The sequence below is a fragment of the Salminus brasiliensis genome, chromosome 18, assembly GCF_030463535.1.
Source record: "Salminus brasiliensis chromosome 18, fSalBra1.hap2, whole genome shotgun sequence".
Lineage (NCBI taxonomy): Eukaryota > Metazoa > Chordata > Actinopteri > Characiformes > Bryconidae > Salminus > Salminus brasiliensis.
The window spans coordinates 19,247,580-19,260,308 of NC_132895.1; the positions used below are offsets into that span (position 1 = coordinate 19,247,580).

A 12,729-nucleotide genomic window follows, 5' to 3' on the forward strand; every position below is an offset into this window, starting at 1 on the left:
GTGTAACTCCTCTTCTTGATTCTTTAAGTTGTTTTGAAAGAACTGGTTAAAATAAGTTTTTTAAGGGGGTTTTTGGGCTGTCAGTAATACAGATCAAGGGCAGGATGCTACATTGACCTTTTCAGGTAAACTTTGTAATGCATCAACATGCAGGGCTTCTGTTGTCTCTCAACATGAAATCTTTACAAAGCTGTGGAACTTTGAGCACCAGCTGAAAGAGTCTGTGAATTCACATTCAAAACTACACTGTGAAGCTCAAAGTGGAAACATAAGCGGACACAATTCCTGTAGCTTTCCAAATGTTGCTGCTGTGCTTTTGGTCGTGGTTAAATGTGGTCTGCACTGTTTGCCATTGAGTAGTGGTGTTAGTGGTGTTGTTAGCTCTTTTCAAACCATATCCTCTGATCTCATGATTGATTTGAAAACATGGAGATATTGATTTATCGATAACACCCAGCTCTACTAGAAGCAGGTGCTGTTTTCATTGAACATAAATAGAACTTTAATGCTGCCAAATCTTCTGCCTTTTCCCGTATTCAAAGTGTAAAATGTATGTGTTTGTTATTTATTAATTTATTTTAGTTTGCGGTCTCTTTTAAGCTGATGCCAGGCAACAGTTTCCTGATTTTAATGCCCATCAGATTAGACATCAAATAAAAAGCTGGCAGACTTTAATAGGTGGTGTAATTGCACTGTTTTGTCTCCCTAGCATCAGCGAGAGCTTCCTAACGGTGAAAGGTGCTGCGCTCTTCCTCCCGAGAGGAAATGGTTCCTCCTCTTCCTCCTCCTGCTCACGAGCAACAGGACAGCGCAGCAAACATGCAGGTATCAGAAAACAGCAGCACACCACAGACTAGAACCTCCTTCAGTATGTAAATCAGTATGTATGTGACTGATGGCACGCCAACTCAAATTAGGGGAGCCATAATTTTGATCCTGTAAAGTAGCAGTTTTGGAGATGCTTTTTTTCAGCACTGCCAGGCTGCTGCACATCATCTGCTTTTTTGAGTATATGATAAATGAATGAATTAACAGCAGACGACTATTTGTGTTTGTGTAGGGGATCTTCAGCAGCACCTGCAGACCATGTTCACACTGCTGCGGCCAGAGGATAACATCCGCCTGGTGAGATAAAAATATATTAATATGCAAGTACAAAAAGAACATACAGAAAAAACATACAGATGAAACAGTTTGGATTTATAACAATACATTTCAAACAGTGGAGTTTTTTTGTTTTTGTTTTTTCCTGATAATTTTTCAGCACTGTCAGCGTTTTTGTTTGTTTTTTATTTTATTTATTTATTTTTTATTCTTATGCCTGTAAAGTCATTTAAATTAAAACATAATGTGCACTGAAGGCTCTGAGATCTGAGTGAACTGTTTCTCCAGGGTGGCTGATTGAGTGCATTAATTCTGTGTTGCCTGGCAGGCTGTGCGGTTGGAGAGTGTGCACGCTCAGTGCACACGCTACATGGTCGTAGTGTCCACAAACGGGCGGCAAGACACTGAGGAGAGTGTGGTGCTGGGCATGGACTTTAATCCCTCAGACAGGTGCGCGTTTGTGTGTGTGTGTGTGTGTGTGTGTGTGTGTGTGTGTGTGTGTGTGTGTGTGTGTGTTTTCACTTCTGTTTTTGTTCTTGTACTACAAGTGTATTATTTAGGAACTACTGTAAAACTAAACGATAAAGTTATGTGTAATTTGTTAGTTACTTTTAAAGTAACTTTTATATACTTTTATACATTTTCAAGTGTGGATGCACATACAGGCCCTTGCAGTTTAAGTGCTTACATTGTAGATGATTGTGTTGATGGTTTTCATTTTGCTGATTGAACTGATTGAATTCTTATTATTTTGTATGTTGCAGTTCATGTTCTATAGGCCTGGTGCTTCCTCTGTGGAGTGACACACTGATCCATTTAGATGGAGATGGGTAAGTGCCAAGCCATTCTACCGTGGTTTTTTTGTTTGTTTGTTTGTTTTTTTTTTAACATGTATTCTGTGAAAGCATATGAATGTGTTAATCTTGACTCTCTGTTTCTTACAGGGGATTTAGTGTGTCCACAGATAACAGGATCCATGTTTTTAAACCGGTATCTGTCCAGGCCATGTGGTAAGGGGCCCTTCTCTTTTTGTTCCTCATTTATAACTGCCAATACTACTACCACTACTGCTAATAATACTAGTAGTAATAGTCTTGTTATATAGCTTTATTAATACATGACATGCAGTCCAATAGGGATATAAAACTACATTGGCAACTGTAATACAATTACAAAGGAAAGGGACTAATTAGTAATGAACATTATGGTTCTGCCTTCTAATATGGACAAATGAAATCCAAACGTGATCCAATTACCAAAAACGCAGGTCAACGCAAGGTGTCAAAAGCCTTGAAAAAGAATAACAGATAAAATTTTTGTTTTCTCAACTCATCTCTCTTCTCCTCCCCTCCTTCCCCTTTCTCAGGTCTGCCCTGCAGTCCCTGCACAAGGCTTGTGAGGTGGCGCGCTGCCATAATTACTTCCCTGGCAGTCTGTTCCTCACCTGGGTCAGCTACTACCAGAGCCGCGTGTCCTCCGACCAGGCCCACATCAACGAGTGGAATGCCATGCAGGACGTGCAGTCACACCGGGCCGACTCTCCCGTGCTCTTCTCCGATGTGTAGGTGCACTTTTCCGTTGCGCAGGCCAAACACACTGAACATATCAGTTCATATCAGTTGTTCTTTATAGCCCGCTGTCATGTAAGGCTCTTGCTCATTGTTTAATGGCTTTTTGCCATCAACTTTTGAGTTGTATTTTTTTTTGTTTGGTGGGTGCTTGCATACAGAGCTGTTTGGTAACAATTTACTACCTTAGAGCTGTTATACTACTTTTGTAGCTTACTAGCTATCTGCTGTTATGACAGATTTGATCTCCTTTCCCTTGAACAGCTTATTGACTGTACTTACACAGCGTTCCCCTGACCTTTCCACTGAATCACATACAGACTGTAGAATTTCTGCTTTATAGTAAAAAGGGTTAAAGATTACCCAAGCAAGAACAAGAGAGCTCGCACTGAACTCACAGATCCACTATGTAAATGTTGGTTAATAGAAGATGGTTGGTGTGGCGCAACAGATAACACCACCACCTACCATTGCGTTACAACAACACCATGTGGGAGACCAGGGTTCGATTCCCGGTCTGGGTGACTATGCTGCGCTACACCAATAAGAGTCCCTGGGCAAGACTCCTAACACTACATTGGCCCACCCCTGTAATACGAGTAACCTTGGAAGTCGCTCTGGATAAGAGTGTCTGCTAAATGCCATAAATGTAAATGTAAATGTAAGATAATGTAAGCACAGTCAAATGCAGTCAGTGCTGAAATAGCACTGATAATTATTTTTGCACTAATCAAAATTTCAGTCTGTTCTGGATCCCGTTTTGCAAAAGCATCTTGTGTTAAAATCATCTTTGTTGGCAAAGTGCATGTTATATGTAATGACTAAAAATCAGGGTATAGTGCAAAACGTAATGTGCTCATTTGATGTGATGCAGACATTGATGTTACTTGGTGCGTGTGCCGTGCACATGTGCCCTTGTGTGCTAGACTGCGGTTTTACAAGCATGGCAGTATGGAAATAGAACCTCAGCTTGTGGCAGCTTCTCAACATGAGCGTCACATCAACACTTCTGCATACTGAGGGCAGAGAGGGCAACAGTCAAGATTTACTTCCCCTAACCCAGCACAGCACAGACATGCTCACTTGCACTTCCTGTTTGTGGTCACATTATCGGCGCCCCACTGAGTAGTTCCTTTAAAGGGCTGATGTGTTGTAAGTTTTGTTCTACGTTTCTTGTCTTTGCTGCTGACTGTGATGTTTGGAATTGTTAATGAAACCTAGCTTTGCTCTTAGTTGCTCATTACTGCAGGTCTTTTCCCCTTTAACTTGCCCCCTCATGAAAGCACACTACAGATCTCAGCAGGAGTTTGTGGCAAAGTTACTGTTGAACGGAAATGCCATAATAGCATGTGTTGTGTATCAGCAGGCCAACAGAGCGAGAGAGAACAGAGCGACTGATCAAGACTCGTCTGAGGGAGATCATGATGCAGAAAGATCTGGAGAATGTCACCTCAAAAGAGGTGGGTTCAGACATGTGTGCAGTCAGATACAGTACATTCTCCTGCGCATGCATAATGTCCTAATGGTACTTCCTACATCATGACTCAGCCATGGGTACCTACAGTAATTTCGCCTGCATTGCAGCATTAATTTGGTTCAGCCATTGCAAAAACATGTAAACAAGTAAAATGCACGGTGTAGGCTGTCTGTGTTCTTTGCAGATAAATGGGGGTAAATTTGTTATTGATATTTAAGTTATAGTTGACAATTATGTCAGTTAATTAGCATGAAGTGTATGTTGAAGAGCGCATCGTCACAGTGGTAGAGATTTCCCCTCCTACTGTGGCTTCTGCTCCTTCTGCTGCACACTCTGTCTTTAACTGTAACTGACAGCCATAATACACTAATTTCATGCTGCCATCAGCAGTCAGTCTGATAGAGTTGTAGCTGTTGCTCGTAATGCTGCATCAGCAGCAGTTCGAAAGGCAGCCACTGTCTCTTTCACATGTATTGTAGGAGCATTGCTCTTAGTTTTGGGGGCATTGCTAGTGATTGGGTTCACATAAAAAGGGGATAGGGTAATTGGCCTTTTCAAATTGGGTAGAAAATGGGGAAAATTTAGAAATATACTTTCATCTGTTAAAAAATTCTACTTTATCAAAATATTTCATTATAACATTTGAAATAAAATGGGCTGAGGTTATCTCATATCTCTAATTGGAAGCCTCTTATTTGCCATCTTCAAATCAGTTGTCTGTTCTACCTTAAGTGGAGCAGCAGTTACATTACAGTATCATTTAAGGTGGAATGAAAAGTTAGCTTGAGTTTTTTTTTTTTTTTTTTTTCTTTTTTCTTTGAAAAGATTTACTGTAAATAAAGTAATATTCCAGGTTTTTAGACAAATATGATTTTGCTTAAATTTTGAGGCTATGATGCTGGTATCTGCCACAGTGATGTATTATTATATCAGCCTAGAAATTTCTGTATCAGTGCAGCTCTATATGTCACAGCCATGTTCAATGCACACATGTTCAAAAAAATTAGTTTTCAGTCAGTAAATTCTGAAATGGGTTACAATATTTGCTTGATTAAATGCTTGTTAGAATCTTCCCCTGACTTCATCTTCTGAATCCTAACAGATCCGCACAGAGCTGGAGATCCACATGGTGTGTAACCTGCGAGAATTTAAAGAGTACATTGATAATGAGATGATCGTCATCCTTGGTCAGATGGATAGCCCCACTGAGATCTTCGAACATGTGTACCTGGTGAGTCTTTCTGTCCTTTTCTTTTTTTATCTTTAACAAAAAAATACATAGTTTCCAGTTCCCTGCTTGTATCAACATTTGATATTTGTAAACAATAACTATAGACTATTTGTGTTTGTTTAAAGGGTTCGGAGTGGAATGCGTCTAATCTAGAGGAGTTACAAAACAGCGGGTAAGAGTACTAGTCCTTGATCGACATACTCTGCTACTTATCTAAACGTATCAGCTAATAAAGATCCTCTTTGTTCCCTTGCTCAGGGTAAAGTACATCCTAAATGTGACCCGGGAGATTGACAACTTCTTCCCAGGTCTGTTTGAGTACCACAACATCCGTGTTTATGATGAGGAGGCCACAGACCTTCTAGCCTACTGGAACGACACCTACAAGTTCATCTCCAGAGCGAAGTAAGTCTGACTGCTGCCAAGTACTTGTTGACAAGTAGCATAAGGTGTGATTTATTTGATGGAATAGACCTCCTCTACATGCTTGCTCTTTTTTTATGTATTATAATTTTAATGTGGTCCACATTTTTCAAAGTTACTCATCTTTGTGCTCTACCTCCCTCTCTCTCCCTTCTCTCTATTTAAATAATTAAAATTGTGGTTCTAAAATTCCTAGTATTCATAATACTGTAATTAATTGGTCTTCAACTCCATCAACTTTAGGCTGTAACCACATAAGAATTCAGCAAAAATCACTAGAGAGCACCCCCTAGTGTCCTCCGTTCATTACAAATGACCAAACTGCTGCCTGCAGGAAAACAGGGGCCAAGTGTCTGGTACACTGTAAGATGGGCGTGAGCCGTTCTGCCTCCACTGTGATTGCCTACGCCATGAAGGAGTACGGCTGGGACCTGGAGCAGGCCTTTGAATATGTCAAGGAGCGCCGGGCCGTTACCAAGCCTAACCCTTCATTCATGAGGCAGCTAGAGGAGTACCAGGGCATCCTATTGGCGAGGTATGCACTTTTAAGTATTTGCATTTATACAAAGTAGGAAGACTGCATAAAGGGTGCCCAAATATCTATGTCTATCTGTATATAATGGAATAGAACTTTGTCAACATTAAACCTGAACAAAGTGGACCTTGACCCAGTTTTCACCTGAACAGTATTCTATTAAATGTGTAGTCAGAAAAGTCGTTAGGTATCCTGGTCGCTCACAAAAATGTTAACAATGTTGATTCCCGTTTTTGACGTAATGTGGCACGTCTAATTAGAGAATACAGTTACGAGTGTCTCGGTTCTTGGCATGTCTGTTTCCTGCGGAGTTACAGTAGCTGTTTGACTACATTCCACCGTCTCACTTCTGCACTCAGAAAGAGGGTGCTTGCGTCTGTGAGAGCATAGTTTTGGGCATGTGTGTTTGTTTGCTTAGGATGCCATGCATTACATGTATGATCTTTTTGGACAAACTGTCACCTTTTAATTGCTGTGTTTTGATTAGTGTTGGTGACGGCACTGCAAAAGTAAGGGGAACAGTCATATTTACACTGGAAATGCTGTATTGTGTTTCTGAATTCACTCATAAGAGTGTGAAAGTGCTGTAGTTACTTGTGCAGAGTTCTTAACCTGATTGTTAGTCACTGTGGCTCAGTGCAGGGTGGGAGTGCAGTGGTATTAGAGGCTCTTATGCGTCACAGGCATCTGTGCATCTGTTTTAGATATAAATCAGTTAAAGGGAGACATAGCTGTGGCCAAGTGGGTTTTCCGTGTTGGTTGTTTGTACATCTTGAGTACTTGTTCTTTCTAGAGCAGCAAAAATGCACTGATGCATTGTGATGCCATAATGAAGTTAACCATTCAATATTCAACAAAAAGGCTATTTTTCAAATATAAATCGGGTGTGTTTTTATTCTGACGGTATGTAATTTCGATATTGAAAGATACTTGCTTTAAAATGCATTTATTGCATCCTGGGGAATATATGTTAATAATGTTGGGCAGAAACAAATGTTCAATTTCTATGAAATACAGGTATCCTAGGCTTGCTTTATTCCCAGGACCGCCTTCCACATATGAGGTGCACTTGAGTTGCTCTCTAGTTGCTGAGGTGGTTGCCTACTGCTCCGGATGCAAGTTCGCACCACCCTAATCTAGTCTGAGTATGTGTGCTAGCTACCACAGATGGGCTAAATGCAGAGATAAAATTCGGTTGCACTGCTGTGCACTGATGTTAAATGGTATTTAATCTCAGGGTAGATCTAAACTAAATAAATGTGCATTAGCAGACATGCACATGAACAATACTGGGATATCGGCATCAGCCCATAAGTCCCATGTCATTAAATCCATATAGTTCCTCCAGTCATATTTATAAATTCAGTGTATTTTCAATATAATAATTAATTCCTAATTGCACCAAAATAACATCTCTCTATTTGTCTTCCTTCTGTTTCACTTTCCTTATCAGCAAGCAAAGGCATAACAAGTTGTGGCGTTCCCATTCAGACAGCGACCTGTCCGAGCACCACGAGCCACTGGTTAAGACCCCTGCAGCACAAACGCTGGGCCGCTCCAACCCCCGCAACCAAGGCGGCACCCAGACCTCACCCTCACTCCATGAGCTGCTCCAGGCGCTTACGCCCACCTCCTCCTTTACTGTGGCAAAAGACCAGGACGAGTCTGCAGAGCAGGAGGTCCCCTTTTCCAATGGCTTGAGAGACTCTGAGGAAAGCCTAGCTGCAGAGGACCCTCCATTGCTCCCTAGACCCTGGGCAGCCACAGTGGTACCAGAGGTCCAGCCCGACGTTGCAGAGGCGGTATCAGTGGGCCGCCCTCACCCACCTGCTTCTCTCCATAACCTGGCCTCATCCTCCAGAATTCACTCAGACGTAGAGACAGAACAGGTCACCTGTGAACAGCATGAAGCTTCCTCTCTTACACCTGAGGAGAGATGTGGTACCCAGGTATCCAGAACGGAGTCAATCAGAAGTAAAACCCCAGAGCCAAGCAAGCAAGCCCCCGACTCCTCCTCAGCAGCAGGGCTGCCCACACAGGTGCCTCACCATCATGGGCAAGAATTCAGCCAGCAAGTGCCTGACACAGACATAGACTGTGCAGGTCTAGGTCACACCAGCGATGATGACCACCATCACCCCAGTGCCACATTACAGGAAGCAGATATCTGTACTTCTCTTCCGTCACCTCTAAGCACAGACCGCATTGACTTCTTCAGTGCCAGAGAAAAATTCCTTGGCCTCTCTCAGGAGGGGCAAACAGTACAGCAGACACCCCGAGACAAAAGTCCCAGCCAGGAGTCAAAGCTGCTGCTTCCTGAGGAGCCTGTTAAAGGAGAGGAGGACCAAAAAAAGGTAAGACATACATTTGAGGAGCATTTTCTTTGCTGGAGAAGTTTAGCCTGAGCAGATTTTACAACAAAAAATTATTTATTATTTATAGTTATTATTGTAATTATGTTACACTAATGCTAGGCGGTATAACTGGTCTTTTGTTTAACATATGGTTAACATATTTTTTTTATGTACTGCAATACTGTTATACAACAATAAAGGGCAGACTAAATTATCCACACTTGCGGGGTGCCAAGTGTGGATTGTTTTGTTTTCAGTTCATAAACCTTAAAATTATCTATTTATTTAGTTCAGTTTTTAAAATGTTATACTCTTCTGTTGTTAAATGTTGTTAAACACTTTATTAATAGTAAAGTAAGCCAATGTTAACCTATAAAGAAAGGTCTACTGTTTCAAATAGGGTTCTAGTTTAAAAAGCAGGAAAGACATTAGTCAATTTTCAAAGTCTTTCTGGCAAAATAAATATGTGAATAAATTTAAATTGCTGTAAAACTGCCAAAATCTTAACAAATACTGTGATGCACCTTGTCGGTCATACTGCCCAGCGCTCTGTTACAGTATGTTTTTCTGAACATATTGAAAATATTCACTAACTCCAGTTAAACAAGACAAATGTTGCTCTGTCTGTAACGAAGCATGCCATTGTCAGTGCCTAAAACGGACACTGACAATGGCATGCTTCATTACAGACAGAGCAACATTTGTCTTCTTTAACTGGAGTTTTAATTTTGAATTAAAACTCCATTAGAATTTATGATTATTGGTCAATAGTTTTTATTGTACTAAGTTTTAAATATGGCACAGTTGGTGCTTTTATGTTGTTAATTTCAATTCTTAGACCAATAAAAGATGTATATTGTGATTTTCATTTTTTTTTAATTTTTTTTTTTTTACCCTTATTCAGTCTATTTATGAAAAATATCAATGCCTTTATTGGATATTTTTTATTATTTCAGTCTTTGAAGTACTGAAAAAAAATAATTTGTTAGAATTTTGGATTTTGTTTTGTTTTCCTTATAATTAAGAAGTTTGTGGAAAATTGCATGAAATCAATGCACAGAAAGTCCTTCAGTATATTCCTCTTAACACTCTATCGTTGTTCTGCAGCAACGGAGTAGTGTTGCTGAGAGTAAGTGCCAACCTTCTATTAAAATCAAATGTCTCGACATTTCATGCATCACTGTTGACATGCTTTGAGTTTGAACTCATGTCATTCACTGCCACCCTCTGGTGAAAAGGAATGTTGCATGGAGCTCTCCATCTCCATTATGATGTTGGTGGTCCAAGTGCAAGTCAGTGGGCTTGGGTTTTCTTTATGCCACAATGATGTTTCCAGTCTCAGACCTTTTTCTTTCTCTGTTTCTTTTTCTCAGGAGAGCTGCAGTGTCTCAGTTTATGACGTAACCTCAGACGTAATCTCAGAGCTGGAGCACAGTGTAACTCCTCCCCCTCCTCCTACCAGCCAGCCTGTTTCCAGCAGCTTCAGGGAGGAGGAGGAGTTAATCAAAAGCACACCGGAAGGAGCTGAAATGGAGAAGGCAGAGCTTGAGGAGGCAGCGCAAACCGATTGGCCAAAGGGTACAGTGCGGCGAGCCACCAGGCAGCTAGAACAGAAGATGAAGCAAGAGGTTCCCTCGTCTACGCTGCTATCATGTGCTCCCGGGTGTCCTCCGCACCGCTCCACTGCCGGCACCAGCGGCAAAGAGAGACCTGAGGACACTCCATCTCATACAGACCTCACTCCTGATCCAAGCACTGTGTCAGCCCACCACCATCAGCCTGAGAGCGTTGTGGAGGAGAAGATGGAAAGGGAGGAGCCTTCTCCTGCGGAGGAGGAGATGGGAAAAGGGGGCGAAATAAGACTCAGGGAAGAAGAGTTTGGACACACTGGATTTTCAGAGGAGCACGTGAGCCTCTTGCACTCAAGGCAAAGCCATTCCACTCCATCCAGCTCTTCTCCGGCAGTGGTTCTCCATCTAGATGGAGTCACGGAAAAGGAGACTAGCACTGACCGCCCTTCAGAACCTCGTCTGGCAGTGGATATGAGGGAGACATGGGAGACGCTGAAAGAGCTGGGGGCATTTCTCTGCCAAGTGAGCAGGAGATCAGACAAGAGACTCAACCAGCCGTGGGCCGGGAAAGAACAGAGGAAGGGACGGAGCGTTCGAGACCGGGCCAAAGAGGTAGAGGCCAAGATCCGCCAAGCCGGCCTGACCCCGCCCTCGCTGATAAAGCGCTCAGCTTCGTTAGCAAAGCTAGGTTCCCTGGAACTGTCCGCTAACGATCTGAGCGAGCTGGAGCGGAGTTCTTTCTCTGTGTCCCCGCCCACCACCTCTAAGCCACGCCCTCAATCTTTTACAGAAGATACCTCAAAAAAGAAGCGTGTTGTGCCTCGACGCACGCCCTCCCTCCCCTCCCCCTGCACGTCGTATCCCTCTTCGACTGGATCACACTCGGATAAAACATTAGAGGACCAACAGACTGGAGAAGGAGGGAGCAGTGACAGTGACGAGGCCCCCGCGCCACTTCCAGTCTCCCCACCGCCCAATCAGTGCTGGAGGCAGGGGAGAGCACCAGACCCGTTGTACGCTCCCGGGGCGACCCCTGCATTGATATCTGTGGCAACCCGGCAACAGTATGGGAGAACACACCCCTTAAGGAGGCTGAAAAAACGAACCTTGAACTTTCCCTACCACACCATGTGACCCAGGCTCTGTCTGTATGCTTATTTGTGTGTGCGCGTTTTACAATGTAGTTTTATCCACACATACCTCAGTGGGCCTTACAAAACCGGAAATCAAAAAGAAAAACCACAGCAGGGTAGGTTTGTAGCCTATCGGACACATAATTTAGAGACCAGAGATGAGAGAAATTCTCGGTATCGAGCTCCTGCGTGACGGGGTTGATGGGCAGGTTTTAACCCGGACCCGTCGGCGGAGAAATAGCTGCTCTGTAAAAACAATGAAGTGCTACGACTGATCCAAACTTTTTGCACAGCGTCTGTCAACTGGTTTATTACACAGTGATAAACTTGCAATTAGCCGTCAGTCTGTGATCTCGTACTGCGGAGTGCTCCTTGCTGAAACCGAAATCTGTCCACACTCTGGGGACTTTTGTTTGTGCGTGTATGTGTGAGTGTGAGACAGAGTGAGACTGGTGCGTACATGTTAAATACATTCTGTTGTGGATGTAAATGTAACTGAGTGTAAAGTTATTCTGGATGTCTGATTAGTGTGCATGTCGGTCAGTTTGAGAATGAGCTAAATTGTGTACTTAGAATGTAGATCTATGGGGACTAGTGGATGTATGTATGTATAGCCTACTTTTTATGGACGTGTATGTATGACTATACCTTAAAGTGAGTGTGTGCACCTTTTCTTTCTGTTCACTTCTTAAGTGCAGTTTCTCCCTTCCAGGCTTTTGTTTAATCCAATAAACAAATACCAGGGGGAGTTTTTAAATATGCACTTTACCTTTTTTTATTATGTTTTACATTTTTTTTAATCTGTGGTTTGTACTCTGGAAGCATGCTTGCTGAGTGTGTACTGAGGGTTGCCTGTATGGTTGCTATACAGTGCAAATTCTTTTTCCTGTTCCTTGTAAGACTGGAAGCGTAAATGTTTTCTTTTTATTCTGTGCTTAAACTGTGACTATTAAAGACAATTTAAGAACAGCACAGCTGTTGGATACTTGTTCTGTATGTCAGCATGTTTCAAGTTTGAAATAGTTTGGAGGATTACTTGTAGCTATGTATCATTATAGTCTGAAGTCTGGATCTCTCTCATACAAACTGGACATGTCCCACACAGTGCTGCATGACTGTACCAGTGGATCAGACTGACGTGACTTTTAGTTACATTTTTTTCCATGAAAAATAGATTTTAAAATAACACAAACAATTGAAAACCGAACAAAATAGGTTTTTCAAGTCCGTTACCACAGGGTCCCACAGATCCGTGATCCGTGATCTATAGGCTGGATTTGTTTTTTCCAGCCTATGGATGTCCTTCAGTTGCATCAACACCTCTTTGGGACAC

General features: G+C 42.2%; 1 protein-coding gene across 4 annotated transcripts in view; it reads left to right on the top strand.

The window, feature by feature from the left end:
- ssh2b (slingshot protein phosphatase 2b) overlaps nt 1-12,365 on the top strand; it is a 30,148-nt gene extending 17,783 nt beyond the window's left edge. For 2 of the 4 annotated variants that reach the window (XM_072661520.1, XM_072661522.1), the window contains 13 exons: nt 710-825; nt 1,061-1,125; nt 1,433-1,554; nt 1,869-1,934; nt 2,049-2,114; nt 2,471-2,665; nt 4,036-4,132; nt 5,252-5,380; nt 5,506-5,552; nt 5,639-5,785; nt 6,138-6,338; nt 7,792-8,692; nt 10,066-12,365. In XM_072661520.1, the coding sequence (XP_072517621.1) occupies nt 710-825; nt 1,061-1,125; nt 1,433-1,554; nt 1,869-1,934; nt 2,049-2,114; nt 2,471-2,665; nt 4,036-4,132; nt 5,252-5,380; nt 5,506-5,552; nt 5,639-5,785; nt 6,138-6,338; nt 7,792-8,692; nt 10,066-11,397 (3,484 nt within the window). In that variant the 3' untranslated portion in view covers nt 11,398-12,365. The remainder of the gene's footprint in view (nt 1-709; nt 826-1,060; nt 1,126-1,432; nt 1,555-1,868; nt 1,935-2,048; nt 2,115-2,470; nt 2,666-4,035; nt 4,133-5,251; nt 5,381-5,505; nt 5,553-5,638; nt 5,786-6,137; nt 6,339-7,791; nt 8,693-10,065) is intronic. The other 2 variants (XM_072661521.1, XM_072661523.1) reach the window with 1 other exon arrangement.
- The last annotated feature ends 364 nt before the right edge of the window (nt 12,366-12,729 follow it).